At 60.1% G+C, this 20536-nt stretch overlaps 2 protein-coding genes across 4 annotated transcripts; one reads left to right on the top strand and one right to left on the bottom strand.

Moving 5' to 3' along the window:
- Positions 1 to 2135: 2135 nt before the first annotated feature.
- On the bottom strand, positions 2136 to 11956 carry LOC134172160 (ultra-long-chain fatty acid omega-hydroxylase). Its single transcript, XM_062635038.1, has 12 exons — positions 11804 to 11956; positions 9499 to 9643; positions 6813 to 6866; positions 6603 to 6730; positions 5696 to 5823; positions 4629 to 4896; positions 3261 to 3327; positions 3062 to 3191; positions 2858 to 2991; positions 2712 to 2776; positions 2532 to 2614; positions 2136 to 2370 (listed from the first exon to the last, which is right to left on the bottom strand). Exons 1-12 carry the CDS (start codon positions 11954 to 11956, stop codon positions 2193 to 2195), a joined length of 1533 nt encoding a protein of 510 aa, XP_062491022.1. The 3' UTR covers positions 2136 to 2192.
- Positions 11957 to 14265: 2309 nt separating this feature from the next.
- On the top strand, positions 14266 to 20429 carry PGLYRP2 (peptidoglycan recognition protein 2). 3 transcript variants are annotated; one of them, XM_062635041.1, is made up of 6 exons: positions 14266 to 14344; positions 16736 to 17536; positions 19210 to 19420; positions 19660 to 19954; positions 20068 to 20106; positions 20201 to 20429. In XM_062635041.1, exons 1-5 carry the CDS (start codon positions 14293 to 14295, stop codon positions 20068 to 20070), a joined length of 1362 nt encoding a protein of 453 aa, XP_062491025.1. In that variant the 5' UTR covers positions 14266 to 14292; the 3' UTR covers positions 20071 to 20106; positions 20201 to 20429. The 3 variants fall into 3 exon arrangements, with proteins under 3 accessions (XP_062491025.1, XP_062491024.1, XP_062491026.1); XM_062635040.1 differs by having other exon boundaries at positions 20068 to 20429; XM_062635042.1 differs by lacking the exons at positions 20068 to 20106; positions 20201 to 20429 and having other exon boundaries at positions 19325 to 19420; positions 19660 to 19836.
- Positions 20430 to 20536: the final 107 nt, after the last annotated feature.

Below are 20536 nucleotides of genomic sequence, written 5' to 3'. Positions count from 1 at the left end.
ACATGAGGGACACATGTAGAGGGACGTGGGACAACGGGGCACATACATGTACAATGACATGGGACATGTGGGGACACATGTACAGTGACATGGGACATGTGGGACACATGTAGGGTGACGTGGGACATGAGGGACACATGTACAGTGACGTGGGACAAGGGGGCACATACATGTCAAATGACATGGGACATGTGGGACACATGTACAGTGACATACATCATGTGGGAACACATACATGTACAGTGACATGGGACATGTGGGGACACATACATGTACAATGACATGGGACATGTGGGGACACATACATGTACAGTAACATGGGACATGTGGGGACACATACATGTACAGTGACATGGGACATGTGGGGACACATACATGTACAGTAACATGGGACATGTGGGGACACATACATGTACAAAGACATGAGAAATGTGAGACACATACATGTACAGTGACATGCGACATGGGGACACATACATGTACAGTAACACGGGACATGTGGGGACACATACATGTACAGTGACATGGGACATGTGGGGACACATACATGTACAAAGACATGGGAAATGTGGGACACATGCATGTAAAGTGACATGCGACATGTGGGGACATACTCATGAACGGTGACATGCGACACATGTGAACACATACATGTACAGTGATATGAGACATGTGGGGACACATACATGTACAGTGACATGGGACATGTGGGGACACATACATGTACAGTGACATGCGACACATGTGAACACATACATGTACTGTGACATGGATACATTAACATGGATGCTGACACGTGGCATGAAGTGACATGTCCATGAAAGCTCACACGTGGCACGGTGGGGCACATCCATGTCACGACAGTGACATGTTTTGTGGGGGGACATGTCCATGGATGGTGACATGCATCATGGGGTGGCATGTACATGGATGGTCACACATGGCATGGTGGGACGTGTCCATGGACAGCACCTATAGCATGGTGGGACCTGTCCATGTGCGGCACCTATAGCATGGTGGGACATGGACAGCACCTATAGCATGGTGGGACACGTATAGCATGGTGGGACATGTCCATGCACAGCACCTATAGCATGGTGGGACATGGACAGCACCTATAGCATGGTGGGACACATCCATGTAGAGCACCTATAGCGTGGTGGGACATGTCCATGTACAGCACCTATAGCATGGTGGGACATGTCCATGCCATGCCCCACACATGATGGAGGAGGGCACATCCCCACCACCCATCCCCATCACACACCACAGCATCATCCCCTCCATGGGACCTTTATTCTCCTCTCCTCCTTGAGGTGTCCCAATGTCCCCATGGCATCCCCATGGCTTCTCCATGGTGGTCCCCATGGTGTCCCTATGGTGTCCCCATGGCTTCTCCACAGTGTCCCCATGGTGTCTCCATGGTGTCCCCATGATGTCCCATTGGTGTCCCCATGGTGTCCCCATGGCTTCTCCATGGTGTCCCCATGGTGTCCCCATGGAGTCCCCATGATGTCCCATTGGTGTCCCCATGGTGTCTCCATGGTGTCCCCATGGCTTCTCCATGATGTCCCATTGGTGTCTCCATGGTGTCCCCATGATGTCCCACTGGTGTCCCCATGGCGTCCCCATGATGTCACATTGATGTCCCCATGGCGTCCCCATGGCGTCCCTATGATGGCCCACTGGTGTCCCCATGGCATCCCCATCGTGTCCCCATGGCGTCCCCATCGTGTCCCCATGGCATCCCCATGATGTCCCACTGGTGTCCCCATGGCGTCCCCATGGTGTCCCCATGATGTCACATTGGTGTCCCCATGGCATCCCCATCGTCCCCATGATGTCCCATCATGGTGTCCCCATCCCACTGGTGTCCCCATGGTGTCCCCATGATGTCACATTGATGTCCCCATGGCGTCCCCATGTCTCCCACTGGTGTCCCCATGGCTTCTCCATGATGTCCCATTGGTGTCCCCATGTGTCCCCATGTCCCCACGATGTCCCACTGGTGTCCCCATGGTGTCCCCATGATGTCACATTGGTGTCCCCATGGCGTTCCCATGGCGTCCCTATGATGGCCCATTGGTGTCCCCATGGCATCCCCATCGTGTCCCCATGGCGTCCCCATCGTGTCCCCATTGGTGTCCCCACGATGTCCCATTGGTGTCCCCACGGCGTCCCCATGGCGTCCCTCAGGCCCCCTTGGGCAGCGGCTCCAGCAGCAGCCAGATCCCGTCCTCAGCGCGCAGGATGAGCTCAGGCTTGCGCCGCGGCGGCCGCGCCGTGTCCAGGCGGATGCGGAACCGAGCCACGGTGAGGGCCGCCACCACCTTCATCTCGGCCATGGCGAAGCTCTGCCCGATGCAGTTCCTGCCACCGCGGCCCCTTCTGTCACCCCCCAGGGGTGCCAGCGGCCACCATCCGGGGCGGTGGAGCCTCCCCATGGGGATGGAGACGCCCCCAGGACACCCAGACTTGGGTCCATCGCCCCTCCATGCAACGGGGACGTTGGTGTCCCCACCATGGCTTACCTGGGGCCGGCAGAGAAGGGGATGAAGGCCAATGGGGGCCGTCCCTGGCTGTTCTCCGGGCTGAACCTCAATGGGTTGTAGACCTGGAGTGACACCACGGGGGCATGGTTGTCCCCTAGCCGTGGTGACGGGGCCGTCTCGCCGCCCCATGGCCATGCCCCCAACCCCGAAGGGTTCTACCTGAGGATCGGGCCACATGTCGGGGTTGTGATGGGTCCCATAGATGCTCATCAAGCAGACGACCCCTGGTGGGACAGCAACGGCCACCTTAGGGACAAGGGGACAAGGAGGTGGCACCAGGGGCCAGGTTGGGGGAGCCGCCGTACCCTTGGGGATGACCCTTCCATCGCGTGTGGCCAGGTCCTGGGTGCAGCAGCGGGACACGGCGGTCACCGGGGGATGCCGGCGGAGGCTCTCCTTGATGCACATGGTGGTGAAGGGCAGGCGGGTCAGGTCCTCCCTAGGGGCAAGGGATGGTGGCACCCGGTGTCCTCAACGGTGGCCAAGGGGTGCCAATGGGGACCGCTCACCATTCGATGTCTTCCACATCCCGACCCTTGAGGAGCTCCTGGACCTCCTGGCGGCAGCGGTCCTGGTGCTCCTGGTGGCTGGCCAGGTTGTAGAGCAGCCAAGCCAAGGCGCTGGCTGTGGTGTCATGGCCTGTAGGGCCAAGGGGTGAGCTTGGGGGCACCTCCTCGTCATGGTGCCCGGTGGTGGCTTTGGCCTCACCTGCAAACATGAAGGTGTTGGCCTCGGCTGCGATGTCCTCGTCCGACAGCGTGTTCCCATCCTCGTCCTGCCGAGGGTGAACGCGGTGGTCAATGGGCAACCTGCCCCATGGCTACCACTGTTCCATGGCCACCTTCAGCTCTCTATGACCACCAGCCCATAGCCCAGTCTGCCCATGGCCACCATCATCCCCTTGGGCCACCACCATGCTCCTATGACCACCACCCTATGGCCATCCTTCGCCATGGCCACCGCCATCCCCTTGGCCACCTCCACCTCCCTATGGCCACCAGCCTACAGCCAGGTCTGCCCATGGCCACCATCATTCCTTTGGCCATCACCAGGCCACTATAGCCATCACCCTATGGCCATCCTTCCCCGATGGCCACCACCATCCTCTTGGCCACCTCCACCTCCCTATGCTCAACACCCTATGGCCAACCTTCTGTGGTTGCCACCATCTGCTTGGCCACCACCACCCCACAATGGCCACTACCCTAGACCCAACCTTCCATGACCATGACCATCCCTTTGGCCACCACAATGCCCTTGGTCACCACTGTGCCCTTGGTCCCAACCAGATCCTATGGTCAGCCTTCCCCATGGTCACCAGCGTCCCCTTGTCCATCACCACCCTACGACCATCACCACCCCACGGCCAACCTTCCATGGCTACCACAATCCCCTTAGCCACCACCATGACTCTATGGCCACCACCACTACCCCACAATGGCCACCACCACCCCACAATGGCCACCACCCCATGGCCAACCTTCCCCATGGCCACCACCATCCTCTTGGCCACCACCATCACCCTATGACCATTGCAACCCCACAGCCAACCTTCCATGGCCACCACCATCCCCTTGGCCACCACCATCACCCTATGACCATTGCAACCCCACAGCCAACCTTCCATGGCCACCACCATCCTCTTGGCCACCACCATGACTCTATGGCCACCACCACCCCACAATGGCCACCACCCCATGGACAACCTTCCCCATGACCACCACCATCCCTTTGGCCACCACCATGACTCTATGGCCACCACCATCCCCTTGGCCACCACCATCACCCTATGACCATTGCCACCCCACAGCCAACCTTCCATGGCCACCACCATTCGTTTGGCCACCATCATGACTCCATGGCCACCACCATCCCTTTGGCCACCACCATGACTCTATGGCCACCACCCCCCCACAATGGCCACCACTCCATGGACAACCTTCCCCATGGCCACCACCATCCCTTTGGCCACCACCACCCCACAATGGCCACCACTCCATGGCCAACCTTCCCCATGGCCACCACCATGACTCTGTGGCCACCACCACCCCACCATGACCATCACCCCATGGCCACCTTAGCGAGCAGCAGGAGGTCGATGAAGTCCATGCGCTGGCCGCGGTGCTGGTCCAGCCAGGCTTGGTGGCCCAGGCGCTGGAGAGCCTGGCGCCGGCGCTGCACCACGGCCGCGGTAAAGCCATGGACGGTGGCACAGGCCCGGGTGAAGCGGCGCCCATCGCCCGAGAGCCGGTAAAGCCACCAGGAGTAATGGAGAAGGTGCTGCTGGCGCCGCACCACCAACCTGCTCAGCTCCAGGATGGCCTTGATGTACTCGCTGGGCTGCCTGTGGACCATCACGGGTGGTCAATGGGGGCCACCCCAACGGCCATGGGGGGCTTCGGGTTATGGGGGACACCCAAAGCCCTTGAGGAATAAGGGGCGACCCCAAAAAGGAGAGGTGGGGGTGGTGGGACCTTGATGGTTGCAAAGCCCATGGGAGCATCAATGGTGGCCAACAACGGCCACCTCAATGGGCATGGGGAGATGTAGCTTATGGGGACACCTAAAGGGGACCCAGAGTACTTGAAGTGAGGGAATAAGGGGGGACCCCAAAAAGGAGAGGTTGGGGTGGTGGGACCTTGATGGGTGCAAAGCCCATGGGACCATCAGGGATGTCCAACAGGAGCCACCCCAATGGGCATGGGGAGATGTTGCTTATGGGGACACCTAAAGGGAACCAAGAACCTTTGGGGTGAGGGAATAAGGGGGGACCCCAAAAAGGAGGGGTTGGGGTGGTGGGACCTTGATGGGTGCAAAGCCCATGGGACCATCAAGGGTGGCCAATAGGGCTTCAATGGGGACATGGGGTGGTAGAAGGTCCCATGGCCATAGGGACATGTGGGACCCAACTGGGGTGATGACGCCTGAAGGGGACTTCACTGGGGACCAAGCTAGGGCAGATGGGACCCCAGAAGGGACGTGGGGTGACCTTGATGGGTGCCAAGCCCAGGGAGGACCCCAGTAAGGGACAGAGTAAGGGGTGCCCCTTGTGTGGGGGCGCTAAGGAGGGGGGACAGGGTGATAGGACACAGGGTGACACCCAAGGGTGACACCCAAGGGTGAGGACACAGGGTGCTGCTCACTGCTGGCAATGGCTCTCGTGGCTGAAGATGCATCTCTGGAGGCTGTCCAGTGTGAGGAGGCTGAGCTGGTCCAGCACCTCCAGCGCCACCGCAGCACCCATGGGCCCCGCTGCTGCGCACCATTTGTCCTGTGCAGGGATGGGTGCTGGGGATGGCGATGGGGGAAGGATGGGGGCTGGGGGAAGCATGGGTGCTGGGGGCAGGACGGGTGCTGGGGGCAGGATGGGTGCTGGGTGCAGGATGGGTGCTGGGGGCAGGACGGGTGCTGGGGGCAGGATGGGTGCTGGGGATGGCGATGGGGGCAGGACGGGTGCTGGGGGCAGCATGGATGCTAGGTGCAGGATGGGTGCTGGGGGCAGGATGGGTTCTGGGGACAGGATGGGTGTTGGGTGAAGGATGGGTTCTGGGGACAGGACGGGTGCTGGGTGCAGGACGGGTGCTGGGTGCCAGATGGGTGCTGAGTGCAGGAAGGGATGCTGGGTGCAGGGATGGGTGCTGAGTGCAGGACAGGGGCTGGGTGCAGGACGGGTGCTGGATGCCGAATGGGTGCTGGGTGCAGGATGGGTGCTGGGTGCCAGATGGGTGGTGGGTATAGGACGGGTGTTGGGTGCAGGATGGATGCTGGGTGCAGGGACGGGTGCTGAGTGTAGGATGGGTGCTGGGTGCAGGGACGGGTGCTGAGTGCAGGATGGATGCTGGGTGCAAGAATGGGTGCTGAGTGCTGGATGCCGAATGGGTGCTGGGTGCAGGTTGGGTGCTGGGTGCCAGATGGGTGCTGGGTGTAGGACGGGTGTTGGGTGCAGGATGGATGCTGGGTGCAAGGATGGGTGCTGAGTGCAGGATGGGTGCTGGATGCCGAATGGGTGCTGGGTGCAGGATGGGTGCTGGGTGCAGGATGGGTGCTCACATGCATGACATGGGTGCTCTGGTTGAAGATGCCCAGGTAGGACTTGAGCAGGTCCCCATGGAAGGCGGGGGTCAGGAGCCGCCGGTGCTGCACCCACTTGCGCCCATGGCTCAGCAGCAGCCCGTCCCCTGCAGGGGGTCACCCATTGCCATCCATGGGGCACCCATGGGTGCTGCCCGCCCCGACCAGCACCCCTGAGCCCCCACTCACCCAGCCAGGGCTTGAGGAAGCCGTAGAAGAGTGGGACCTTGGGGGCGATGGAGGCTGTGGAGGGAAGCAAGGCTGAGGATGGCCTCAGGGCAAGGAGGGTGCTGGGGTCCCTTGGGTGGGGGACCTATAAGTGCCACAGGATGGGGGTTTGGGTGCAGGATGGGTGCTGGGTGCAGGACGGGTGCTAGGTGCATGATGGGTGCTGGGGGCAATGATGGATGCTGGGTGCAGGGATGGAAGCTGGGGGCAGGATGGGTGCCCAGTGAAGGATGGATGCTGGGTGCATGATAGGTGCTGGGTGCAGGATGGGTGCTGGGTGAAGGACGGATGCTGGGTGCAGGATGGGTGCTGGGTGCATGATGGGTGCTTGGTGCAGGATGGGTGCTGGGTGCAGTGATGGATGCTGTGTGTAGGATGGGTGCTGGGTGCAGGGATGGATGCTGGGTGAAGGATGGGTGCTGGGTGCTATAAGGGCAAGACGTGCTGATACCTTTGGGTGTTGGGTGCCATAGGGATGCAGGTCAGTGTTGGGTGCCATGAGGATGGATGCAGGTCAGTGTTGGGTACCATTGGGACGGGTGCAGGTCAGTGTTGGGTGCCATTTAGACGGGTGCAGGTCAGTGTTGGGTGCCGCGGTGAGACCTTTGGGTGCAGGTCAGTGCTGGGTGCCATTTGTACAGGTGCAGGTCAGTGCTGGGTGCCGCGGTGACACCTTTGGGTGCAGGTCAGTGTTGGGTACCATTTGTACAGGTGCAGGTCAGTGTTGGGTACCATTGGGACGGGTGCAGGTCAGTGTTGGGTGCCATTTGTACAGGTGCAGGTCAGTGTTGGGTGCCATTTAGATGGGTGCAGGTCAGTGTTGGGTGCCGTGGTGACACCTTTGGGTGCAGATCAGTGTTGGGTACCATTTGTACAGATGCAGGTCAGTGTTGGGTACCATTGGGACGGGCGCAGGTCAGTGTTGGGTACCATTTGGACAGGTGCAGGTCAGTGTTGGGTGCCATTGGGATGGGTGCAGGTCAGTGTTGGGTGCCATTGGGGTGGGTGCAGGTCAGTGTTGGGTACCATTTGTACAGGTGCAGGTCAGTGTTGGGTGCCATTTGGATGGGTGCAGGTCAGTGTTGGGTGCCGTGGTGACACCTTTGGGTGCAGGTCAGTGTTGGGTACCACTTGTACAGATGCAGGTCAGTGTTGGGTACCATTGGGACGGGTGCAGGTCAGTGTTGGGTACCATTGGGACGGGTGCAGGTCAGTGTTGGGTGCCATTTGTACAGGTGCAGGTCAGTGTTGGGTGCCATTTGTACAGGTGCAGGTCAGTGTTGGGTGCCATTTGGATGGGTGCAGGTCAGTGTTGGGTACCATTGGGACGGGCACAGGTCAGTGTTGGGTGCCATTTGTACAGGTGCAGGTCAGTGTTGGGTGCCATTTGTACAGGTGCAGGTCAGTGTTGGGTGCCATTTGGACGGGTGCAGGTCGGTGTTGGGTGCCATTTGGACGGGTGCAGGTCAGTGTTGGGTGCCATTTGGACGGGTGCAGGTCAGTGTTGGGTACCATTGGGACGGGTGCAGGTCAGTGTTGGGTGCCATTTGTACAGGTGCAGGTCAGTGTTGGGTGCCATTTGGACGGGTGCAGGTCAGTGTTGGGTGCCATTTGGACGGGTGCAGGTCAGTGTTGGGTACCATTTGTACAGGTGCAGGTCAGTGTTGGGTGCCATTTGGATGGGTGCAGCTCAGTGTTGGGTGCCGTGGTGACACCTTTGGGTGCAGGTCAGTGTTGGGTACCACTTGTACAGATGCAGGTCAGTGTTGGGTACCATTGGGACGGGCACAGGTCAGTGTTGGGTGCCATTTGTACAGGTGCAGGTCAGTGTTGGGTGCCATTTGGATGGGTGCAGGTCAGTGTTGGGTGCCATTTGGATGGGTGCAGGTCAGTGTTGGGTACCATTTGTACAGGTGCAGGTCAGTGTTGGGTGCCATTTGGATGGGTGCAGCTCAGTGTTGGGTGCCGTGGTGACACCTTTGGGTGCAGATCAGTGTTGGGTACCATTTGTACAGATGCAGGTCAGTGTTGGGTACCATTGGGACGAGTGCAGGTCAGCCATTGGGACGGGTGCAGGTGAGTGTTGGGTACCATTTGTACAGGTGCAGGTCAGTGTTGGGTGCCATTTGGATGGGTGCAGCTCAGTGTTGGGTGCCGCGGTGACACCTTTGGGTTCAGGTCAGTGTTGGGTACCACTGGGATGGGTGCAGGTCAGTGCTGGGTGCCATTTGTACAGGTGCAGCTCAGTGTTGGGTGCCATTTGGACGGGTGCAGGTCAGTGTTGGGTACCATTTGTACAGGTGCAGGTCAGTGTTGGGTGCCATTTGGATGGGTGCAGCTCAGTGTTGGGTGCCGCGGTGACACCTTTGGGTGCAGGTCAGTGTTGGGTGCCACGATGACACCTTTGGGTGCAGATCAGTGTTGGGTACCATTGGGACGGGTGCAGGTCAGTGTTGGGTGCCATTTGTACAGGTGCAGGTCAGTGCTGGGTGCCGCGGTGACACCTTTGGGTGCAGCTCAGTGTTGGGTACCACTGGGTCGGGTGCAGGTCAGTGTTGGGTGCCGCGGTGTCCCCCCCCTCCGTGACCGCAAGTCGGCGTGAGCTGCAATGCGCCCCCCTGTCCGCCTGGCGGCGCTGGTGCCCTACCTGCTGCCGTGAGCACGGGGCGCAGCGTGTCGGGGTGGAAGAGCCGCAGCACCGGGAGCCAGGGCAGGAACCACCAGAGGCAGCCGCGCCGGTACCGGGCCGCCAGCGCCTCCGCCTGCTCCAGCCCCTCCTCCGTGCTCTTGGCCTGCCCAGGGGGCACCGAAGCTGTCCCGTGTCCCCCCCCCCCCGTTCTGCCCCATTGTCCCCCCCCTTCTCCTGCTGTGTCCCCCCCCCATGCATCCCCATTGTCCCTCCGTTGTCTTCCCCTTGTCCCCCTATTGCTGCCGCGTTGTGCCCCCCCATCCCCTCCTTGTCACCCCGTCTCCCCCCCCCCCCGTTGTCCCTTCTCGTTCCCCCTTGCCCATCCTTGTCGTCCTCCCTTGCTCCCCTGTAGTCGCCCCTCATTGTTCCCCCATTGTCCCCCTCTTGTCCCAACCGTGGCCGCCCCATTGTCCCTCTGTTGTCCCCTCTTGTTCCTCCTTGTCCCCCCATTGTAACCCCCAGTCCCATCGTTGTCCCTCCCTGGTCCACTCTCGTCCCCCCCGTCCCCCCCCCCGGCTGTCTTCCCTCGCTGTCCCCCCATGGCCACCTCATAGCCCCCCCTTTGTCCCTCTGTTGTCCCCTCTCGTTCCCCCTTGTCCCCCCATTGTACCCCCCAGTTCCATCGTTGTCCCTCCCTTGTCCACTCTCGTCGTCCCCCCCCCCCCCCCCGGCTGTAGCCCCTCGCTGTCCCCCCCATACCCCATAGCCCCCCCCTTTGTCCCTCTGTTGTCCCCTCTCGTTCCCCCTTGTCCCCCCATTGTACCCCCAGTCCCATCGTTGTCCCTCCCTTGTCCACACTTGTCATCCCCCCTCGGCTGTCGCCCGTCGCTGTCCCCCCCCCCATTGTCCCCCCATGGCCACCCCATAGCCCCCCCTTTGTCCCTCTGTTGTCCCCTCTCATTCCCTTTGTCCCCCCCCCCGTTGTCGCCCTTCGTTGTTCCCCCATTGTCCCCCTCTTGTCCCAACCATTGCCGCCTTATTGTCCCCCCACTTCCCATCGTTGTCCCCCCCGTTTCCACCCCATTTCCGCCCCGTTGTCGCCGCCGCCCCTTGTCTGCTCTTGTCCCCCCGCTGTCGCCCCTCACTGTCCCCCCCCCACATTGCCCCCCCATTGTCCCCTCTCATTCCCCCTTGTCCTCTCTTGTCCCCCTGCTGTTGCCTCTCGCTGTCCCCCCACTGATGACGGTTGTGTCCCCCAGGCCCCATCGTTGTCCACCCGTTGGCCCCCCATTATCACCCCATTGCTGACCTATTGCCGCCTGTCCCTGCCCTCCCCCGTTGCCGCCCCGTTGTAACCTCATTGCCCCCCATGGCCCCCCCCCATTGTCCCGAATTGCCCCCTATTGCCGGCCGTCGCTACCCCCCATTGCACCCCCGTTGTCCGCCGTTGCCCCCCGTCGCTGCCCCCCATTGTGCGACGTCCCCCATTGTCCTCCATTGCCCCCCGTCGCTGCCCCCCCATTGTCCCACATTGCCGCCCGTCGCTGCCCCCCCATTGCCCCCCCTTGCCGCCCATCGCTGCCCCCATTGTCCCCCGTTGCCCCACATTGCCGCCCGTCGCTGCCCCCTATTGTCCCCCATTGCCGCCCATTGCTGTCCCCTATTGTCCCCCATCGCCGCCGGTCGCTGCCCCCAAATTGTCCCCCGTTGCCCCCCATTGCCCCCCCCATTGTGCCCCATTGCCGCCCGTCTCTGCCCCCCATTGCCCCCCGTCTCTGCCCCCCATTGCCCCCCATTGCCGCCCGTCTCTGTCCCCCCATTGCACCCCCATTGCCCCCCCGTTGCCGCCCCGTTGTTTCCCCCCGTTGCCCCCCATTGCCGCCCGTCTCTGCCCCCCATTGCCCCCGTCTCTGCCCCCCCATTGCCCCCCGTTGTCGCCCGTCGCTGCCCCCCCATTGCCGCCCCGTTGCCGCCCAATTGTGCCCCCCAATGCCCCCCATTGCCGCCCGTCTCTGCCCCCCATTGCACCCCCATTGCCCCCGTTGCCGCCCCGTTGTCCCCCCCCATTGTCCCCCCCATTGTCCCCCATTGCCGCCCGTCGCTGCCCCCCCACTGCACCCCCATTGCCCCCCCGTTGCCGCCCCGTTGCCGCCCCATTGCCCCCCATTGCCGCCCGTCGCTGCCCCCCCATTGCACCCCCATTGCCCCCCCGTTGCCCCCCCATTGCCCCCGTTGCCTCCCCGTTGTCCCCCCCCATTGTCCCCCCCCATTGTCCCCCATTGCCGCCCGTCGCTGCCCCCCTTTGCCCCCCCCCCCCCCTCACCATTCCCGCGTGTCCCAGGAGCCAACCGCGCCATGGCGGGCGCGGGAAACCTCGGAGGTGCCCGCACGTGTCCCGGGCGCGGGAGAGGAGGTGCAGGGAGCCCCAGAGCCCCCCCAGCGCCAGCGCCAGCGCCAGCAGCGGCCCCAGCGCCATGGATGGGGACACGGCAGGGACACGCCAAGGACACGCCAAGGACACGCCAAGGAACAGGGCAAAGGCCACGGAACCGCCTCGTCACGTGTCACCAGTGCGGGGTCACGGCGGCGGCGGTGGCGTCATGTGTGTTATGGGGGTATCGACCCTTCATACGTGTCCTGGGGCTTCATGTCCTGACATGTGTGTTATGGGGGTATCGACCCTTCATACATGTCATGGGGGCTTCATGTCCTGACGTGTGTCATGGGGGCTTCATGCCCTGACATGTGTGTCATGGGGGCATCAACCCTTCATACGTGTCCTGGGGCTTCATGCTCCGACATGTGTGTCATGGGGGTATCGACCCTTCATACGTGTCCTGGGGGCTTCATGCTCTGACATGTGTGTCATGGGGGCTTCATGCCGTGACATATGTGTCATGGAGGTATCAACGCTTCATATGTGTCCTGGGGGCTTCATGTCCTGACATGTGTGTCATGGGGGTATCAACCCTTCATACGTGTCCTGGGGCCTTCATGCCCTGACATGTGTGTCATGGGGGTATCGACCCTTCATACGTGTCGTGGGGGCTTCATGCTCTGACATGTGTGTAAGGGGGGCTTCATGCCGTGACATGTGTGTCATGGGGGTATCGACCCTTCATACGTGTCGTGGGGGCTTCATGCTCTGACATGTGTGTCATGGGGGTATCGACCCTTCATACGTGTCGTGGGGGCTTCATGCTCTGACATGTGTGTCATGGGGGTATCGACCCTTCATACGTGTCCTGGGGGCTTCATGCCCTGACATGTGTGTCATGGGGGTATCGACCCTTCATACGTGTCCTGGGGGCTTCATGTCCTGACATGTGTGTCATGGGGGTATCGACCCTTCATACGTGTCCTGGGGGCTTCATGCCCTGACGTGTGTCATGGGGGCTTCATGCCCTGACATGCGTGTCATGGGGGCATCAACCCTTCATATGTGCCCTGGGGGCTTCATGTCCTGACATGTGTATAATGGGGGCTTCATGCCGTGACATGTGTGTCATGGGGGTATCGACCCTTCATACATGTCCTGGGGGCTTCATGCTCTGACATGTGTGTCATGGGGGTATCGACCCTTCATACGTGTCCTGGGGGCTTCATGCTCTGACATGTGTGTAATGGGGGCTTCATGTCCTGACATGTGTGTCATGGGGGTATCGACCCTTCATACGTGTCCTGGGGGCTTCATGTCCTGACATGTGTGTCATGGGGGTATCAACGCTTCATACGTGTCCTGGGGGCTTCATGCCCTGACGTGTGTCATGGGGGTATCAACGCTTCATACGTGTCCTGGGGGCTTCATGCTCTGACATGTGTGTCATGGGGGTATCGACCCTTCATGCATGTCCTGGGGCCTTCATGCCCTGACATGTGTGTCATGGGGGTATCGACCCTTCATACGTGTCCTGGGGGCTTCATGCTCTGACATGTGTGTCATGGGGGTATCGACCCTTCATACGTGTTCTGGGGCTTCATGCCCTGACATGTGTGTCATGGGGGTATCAACCCTTCATGCGTGTCCTGGAGGCTTCATGCCCTGACGTGTGTCATAGGGGCATCAATGGTTCATACGTATCCTGGGGCTTCATGCCCTGACATGTGTGTCATGGGGGTATCAACCCTTCATACGTGTCCTGGGGGCTTCATGCCCTGACATGTGTGTCCTCGTGGCACCATCCCCTCATGCATGCGGACATCATGCCCTAACATGGGTCCTGGTGGCTTCATGCCCTGACATGTGTCCTGCTGGCACATACACACACAGATGCACACATGCAGGAGCACACAGCACCCCCGCTCACCTCCTTGCACACATATGCACCCGTGTGCACACTCACACGTGTATGCATGCACCTGCCCTGTGCACTACATGGCACATACACGTGTGTCCATCCACTCCCTGCACACACACACGTATGCACACCCACTTACACGTATGAACACACCTCCTCAGCACGCACACGGAGAAGCACCCCATACACAAGCACATGCACACGTGACCATCCCCCCATGCGTACACGCATGTGCATGCTCCCCCCCAACGTGCACGCACACGCATGAACATACATGTAGAAGCAAATGTGCGTGCATGCAGGCGCATGCGTGTGCACATACACCCCCCATGCACGTGCACGCACACATACACACGCGTAGCCCCTTCCTAGGCCCCTCCTACACGCGTGTTGTTCCCCGCCCCCCCCATAGCACACGCGTGTGGCAGCCGTGTCCCCGCCCCGGTGCCGTTGCTGGGGCCAAAGTCCGGGGCCACGGAGCCCGGCAGCGCGGGAAGGACCCGGAGCCGGCAGCATGGTCCTGAGCCTGCTCCTGGTGCTCAGCGTGGGCGCCCGCCCCGGCACAGGTAGGGACACGCCTCGACATGCCACTACATGCTAAAGCACCCCATAACATGCTAAAGCACCCTATAACACGCTAAAGCACCCCATAACACGCTAAAGCACCCTATAACACGCTAAAGCACCCCATAACATGCTAAAGCACCCTATAACACGCTAAAGCACCCTATAACACGCTAAAGCACCCTATAACATGCTAAAGCACGCTAAAGCACCCCACAACATGCTAAAGCACCCCATAACACGCTAAAGCACCCTATAACACGCTAAAGCACCCCATAACATGCTAAAGCACCCTGTAACACGCTATAGCACCCCATAACACGCTAAAGCACCCCACAACATGCTAAAGCACCCCATAACATGCTAAAGCACCCCATAACACGCTAAAGCACCCCATAACACGCTAAAGCACCCCACAACATGCTAAAGCACCCCATAACATGCTATAGCACCCTATAACACGCTAAAGCACCCCGTAACATGCTAAAGCACCCTAAAGCACCCCACAACATGCTAAAGCACCCCATAACACGCTAAAGCACCCCATAACACGCTAAAGCACCCCATAACACGCTATAGCACCCTATAACACGCTAAAGCACCCCATAACATGGTAAAGCACCCTGTAATACGCTATAGCACCCTATAACATGCTAAAGCACCCTATACCACGCTAAAGCACCCTATAACATGCTAAAGCACCCTATACCACGCTAAAGCACCCCATAACCCACTAAAGCCCCCCCCACAACACGCCGCAACACGCCCCAGCATCTCTCGGCACCTCCCAACACACCCCAGTGCGCAAGCACACGCTCTAACATGCCCCAACACGCCTCCACACACGTGTGCCAACGGCAGGGCCCCCTTGGCAGGCTCTGGTTGCTTTGATTTGCCCTAATCTGGGTGATTCCAGCCCAAATCTGTGCCCATGGCAGGGGAGGAAGGGGGGTACTGGGTGATGGGTGCTGGCGATGAGTGCTGGAGCCCGCAGGTTGGGTGCCTCTGCCCTGGTTTGGGGGGGTTTAACCTTGTTTTGGGGTCGTTTCGCCCCGTTCTGGGTGGTTTCAACCCTGTTTTGGGGTGCTTTCACCCTGTTTTGGGGTGCTTTCGCCCTGTTTTGGGGTGGTTTCAACCCCGTTTGGGGTGGTTTCAACCCCGTTTTGGGGTGCTTTCACCCTGTTTGGGGTGGTTTCACCCTGTTTGGGGTGGTTTCAACCCCGTTTTGCGGTGGTTTCACCCCGTTTTGGGTGATTTCAACCCTGTTTTGGGGTGGTTTCACCTTGTTTTGGGTCCATTCCCCCTTGTTTTGTGTCTTTTCCCCCTTGTTTTGGGTGCTTTCAACCGTGTTTTGGAGTGGTTTCACCTTGTTTTGGGTCCATTCCCCCTTGTTTTGGGTCTATTCCCCCTTGTTTTGGGTGCTTTCACCTTGCATTCACCCACCTCTGGGTGCCTTCCCCCCTGTTCTGGGTCCATTCACCCTGGTTTGGGTGCAGTTGCTCTGCTCCGGGCGCTTTCATCCTGGTTTGGGGTGGTTTCACCTTGTTTTGGGGGCATTTGTCCCTTTTTGGGTGCTCTGGCCCTGTTTTGGGCGCATTCACCCCGGTTTGGGTGCTTTTGTCTCGTTCGGGAGGGGGGTGCACTCTGGTTTGGGATGGTTTCACCCCGTTTTGGGTGGTTTCACCCTGTTTTGGGGTGGTTTCGCCCTGGTTTAGGGGCATTCACCCTTTTCCGGGGTGCTTTCGCCCTCCTCTGGACACTTATCACATTGCTCTGGGTGCTTTCACCCTGTTTTGGGTGCATTTGCCTTTTTCTGGGTATTTTCTCCCGTTTTCCGGGTGCTTTCACCTGGTTTGGGGCCTTTCACCCTCTTTTGGGTCCTCTCGCCCCGGTTTGGTCCATTCACCCTGTTTTGGAAACTCTCATCCTGTTTTGGGTCTTTCCCCCCTGTTTTGGGTCCATTCACCCCTGTTTTGGGTCTTTTCACCTTCGTTTGTGTCCTTTCCCCTCTTTTGGGTCCTTTCACCCTCTTTTGAGTCTTCTCACCCTGGCTTGGGTCCATTTGCCCTGTTTTGGAAGCTCTCATCCTGTTTTGGGTCCTTTCCCCCCTATTTTGGGTCTTTTCACCCTCTTTTGCATCCTTTCTCCTCTTCAGGGTCCATTCACCCTGTTTTGGCCCCATTCACTGTGTTTTGGGTCCATTTACCCTGTTTTGGGTCCTTTCCCTCCCCATTTTGGGTCCTTTCACCCTCTTTTGCATCCTTTCCCCCTGTTTCGTGTCCATTCTCCCTCCCTCATCCCCATGGATGCTCCCCCCCTCCCTTCCCCTACCGCTCCCCCTTCACCCATGGGTGCTCCTCCTGTATCCCATCCCGTGTTCCCCCCCCCCGCAGGTCTCCCACCGCGCCACATGGACTCCGTGCTTGAGCTCATGGAAGCCCTCGACGCCGACAGCCCCAACCGGACCCTCCCCGAGCTGGCGCGGGCGCTGGGTGCCTGCAGCACCCCTGGGTGCCGCGCGGTGCTGGGGGAGCCCCCCCCCGTCCCGCCAGGGCTCAGCCAACACCAATGGGTGCTCCTCAGGCAGCTCCTCCACCGCGATGCCGTGGTGCTGGCACCCGACGGCTCCACCGTGGCCCTCGGGCCCCTCCTCGCCGGCATTGAGGTGGGCCAAAAGAGGGGGTCGGGGTGGCCCTTCCCCACCTTTGAGCCCCCCATTGACCCTCTTTACGCTGTGACCATCACCGAGGCCTTGGGGACATCGTTCCTCTTGGCTCGCGGTGGTGATGGAGCCACGCTGGGACCCGGTGGCTGTTGGGACGATGTGGATGACCCCCAAAACTACACCCTCCTGGGACCCCCGTCACCCATCCCTGATGCCGTCGCCAACGGGGCAATGGATGGGGTGCTCTTGGGTGCGCGAGTGGCCCAAGCACCCATCCCGCTCGCTGATCTGCTCCGGGATTACTATGGGATGGGCAACACCACGGAGCAAGGGAGAGCCCGCAGCAGCTACCGGCGGCGAGACTTTGGGGTGCTGATGGGGCAGGAGAAGCTGGAGCAGGAGGTGGAGGCGATGCTGAGGGTGCTGCGGGTGCTGCCAGCCACAAAGGAGCTCCTGCAGGACGTGGGACCGGAGGAGGTGGCGGCCATCGCGGAGCGGGCGGCGCGGGACTTCACCCAGCTCTACGTGGGTAGGGTGGTGGGGATGGGAGGACTTTGCACCCCAAATGGAGCTTGGGTGGGATGGGGGTCCCCAGTGGGCACTGAAGGGAGTGATGAGTGCTCACATGTGGCCTGGGATGGTGGGACACTGCTGTGGGCCCTGGATGGGCACTGGTGTGGTCCATGGATGGACATCGGTGTGGTCCATGGATGGACATCTTTGTGGTCCATGGATGGGCACTGGTGTGGTCCACGGATGGGCATTGGTGTGGTCCATGGATGGACAATGGTGTGGTCCATGGATGGACATCGGTGTGGTCCATGGATGGGCACTGGTGTGGTCCATGGATGGACATCGGTGTGGTCCATGGATGGGCACTGGTGTGGTCCATGGATGGGCACTGGTGTGGTCCATGGATGGACATTGGTGTGGTCCATGGATGGACATCGGTGTGGTCCATGGATGGGCACTGGTGTGGTCCATGGATGGACATCGGTGTGGTCCATGGATGGGCACTGGTGTGGTCCATGGATGGACATCGGTGTGCCTCCTTGATGGACACCACCATGTCTTATGGATGGACATTGGTGTGGTCCATGGATGGACATCAGTGTGCCTCCTTGATGGACACCACCATGTCTTATGGATGGACATCGGTGTGATCCATGGATGGACATTGGTGTGCCTCCTTGATGGACACCACCATGTCTTATGGATGGGCATTGGTGTGGCCCACAGATGGACATCGGTGTGGTCCATGGATGGACATTGGTGTGGTCCCTGGATGAGCATTGGTGTGGTCCATGGATGGACAACTGTGTGGTCCCTGGATGAGCATTGGTGTGGTCCATGGATGGACATTGGTGTGCCTCCTTGATGGACACCACCATGTCTTCTGGATGGACATCGGTGTCCTATGGATAATGGGTCAATGGGCACTGCTTTGTGCTCTGGATGGACGCTGATGTGTCTCCTTGATATCCAGCACCATGTCCCCTGGATGGCCATTGATGTGTCCTCTGATGGCCACCACCATGTCCCCTGGATGCCCATTGATGTGTCCTCTGATGGCCACCACCATGTCCTCTGGATCGCCACCAATGTGTCCTCAGGATAATGGGTCCCTGGGCACTGCTTTGTTCTCTGGATGGGCACTGAAGTGTCCCCTGGATGGCCACCAGCCAAGGGACCCCCTGAGCAGATGCTCCACGTCCTTTAGATGAAGGGACCCCAAAAAGCCACTTCCATGTGTCACTCACTCGTCAAGATGCTTCGTGTCCCTGTATCTCCAAGGACATGCTCCATGTCCCCATGTCCCTAAGGAGATGCTCCATGTCCCTATGCCTCTAAGGAGATGACCCATGTCCCCAAGGAGAAGCTCCATGTCCCCATGGAGATGCTCCATGTCCCCAAGGCGATGCTCCATGTCCCTATGTCCCCAAGGAGAAGCTCCATGTCCCCATGGAGATGCTCCATGTCCCCAAGGAGATGCTCCATGTCCCCATGTCCCCAAGGGGATGCTCCATGTCCCCAAGGAGATGCTCCATGTCCCCATATCCCCATAGAGATGCTCCATGTCCCTATGTCCCCAAGGAGATGCTCCATGTCCCCATATCCCCATAGAGATGCTCCATGTCCCCAAGGAGATGCTCCATGTCCCCATGTCCCCACGGAGATGTTCCATGTCTCCTTCCCTCGCAGAGTGCCCGCCCATCGTGCCCCGGTGCATGTGGGGTGCCCGTCCCTACCGGGGCACCCCCAGAGCCTTGACCTTGCCCTTGGAGTCGGTCTTCATCCACCACACGTTCATCCCCAGCGCCCCGTGCCACAGCTTCCAGTCCTGCTCCCGCGCCATGCGCTCCATGCAGCGCTTCCACCAGGACACGCGTGGCTGGGACGACATTGGATACAGGTGAGAGCCCAGCGCCACCAGCCATGGTCCCATCACCCATCACCAACAACCATGGTCCCATCACCCATCACCAACAACCATGGTCCCATCATCACCAACCGTGGTCCCATCGCCCATCACCCATCACCACCAACCATGGTCCCATCACCCATCACCACCAACCATGGTCTCATCACCACCAACTGTGATCCCATCGCCCATCACCAAGCACCTTGTGATGCCCAATGGCTGCTTTGCAGCTTCGTGGTGGGCTCCGACGGGTACCTGTACCAAGGCCGAGGATGGCATTGGGTCGGTGCCCACACCAAAGGCTACAACAGCAAAGGATACGGTGTGGGTTACGTTGGAGACTTCACAAGCACCTTACCTGACCCGGACACCATTGCCCTGGTGAGGGACCAGCTCTTGCCCTGCGCTGTGAGGACAGGGAGGCTCCACCATAACTACACCCTCCGGGGGCACCGGCAGATGGGTCGCACCGACTGTCCCGGTAACTCCTTGTTCCGAGAGATTGAGACCTGGAGCGGCTTCAAGGTGAGCACGGGCCTTGGTGGCATCTCCAAGGCTTGGAGGTTGGGGCGCGTGGTCCAGCGCGAGGGTTGGATGCGGTTGGGGATGCTGATGGTGGCTTCTTCTCTCCTCTGCAGTGAGGATCAGCACCGTGGGTCCTGGGCTGGTGGGTGCGGGTAAGGTTGGAGCATGGTCTACAGGGGTGTTGGCCCAATGGGTGATGGTCTGGATGGAGCCTGGTCCAACACATGTTGGTTTGATGGGGGCCAGATTGGATGGATCGTGGTCTGGATGGACACTGATGCCATGGATACCAGGCTGGATGGACCCTGGTCCAGGTGGACACCAGTGCCATGGTTGGACCTTGGGCTGGATGGACACCGGTGCCATGGAAGCCAGGCTGGATGGACCCTGGTCCAGATGGACACCAGTGCCACAGTTGGACCTTGGTCTGGATGGACACCGGTGCCATGGAAGCCAGGCTGGATGGACCCTGGTCCAGATGGACACCAGTGCCACGGTTGGACCTTGGTCTGGATGGACACCGGTGCCATGGAAGCCAGGCTGGATGGACCCTGGTCCAGGTGGACACCAGCGCCATGGTTG

The sequence above is a fragment of the Pezoporus occidentalis genome, unplaced genomic scaffold (assembly GCF_034315485.1).
Source record: "Pezoporus occidentalis ecotype Australia unplaced genomic scaffold, CSIRO_AGI_Poc_V1 ctg446, whole genome shotgun sequence".
Taxonomy (NCBI): domain Eukaryota; kingdom Metazoa; phylum Chordata; class Aves; order Psittaciformes; family Psittacidae; genus Pezoporus; species Pezoporus occidentalis.
Note: the sequence above shows the minus strand (reverse complement) of the source record. Positions and strands in the feature narration are given on the sequence as shown.

What these genes read in the sequence shown, in the direction of transcription:
- LOC134172160 (XM_062635038.1), bottom strand. Translation starts at nt 11,956, where the DNA reads ATGGCGCTGGGGCCGCTGCTGGCGCTGGCGCTGGCGCTGGGGGGGCTC. An exon ending in TGGAAGGGTCATCCCCAAGG is followed by an intron (nt 2,777 to 2,857) that starts GTACGGCGGCTC and finishes CTGTCCCACCAG; the next exon opens with GGGTCGTCTGCTTGATGAGC. An exon ending in CCCTTCTCTGCCGGCCCCAG is followed by an intron (nt 2,371 to 2,531) that starts GTAAGCCATGGT and finishes CCGCGGTGGCAG; the next exon opens with GAACTGCATCGGGCAGAGCT.
- PGLYRP2 (XM_062635041.1), top strand. Translation starts at nt 14,293, where the DNA reads ATGGTCCTGAGCCTGCTCCTGGTGCTCAGCGTGGGCGCCCGCCCCGGC. An exon ending in CTTCACCCAGCTCTACGTGG is followed by an intron (nt 17,537 to 19,209) that starts GTAGGGTGGTGG and finishes CTTCCCTCGCAG; the next exon opens with AGTGCCCGCCCATCGTGCCC. An exon ending in TGGGACGACATTGGATACAG is followed by an intron (nt 19,421 to 19,659) that starts GTGAGAGCCCAG and finishes GCTGCTTTGCAG; the next exon opens with CTTCGTGGTGGGCTCCGACG.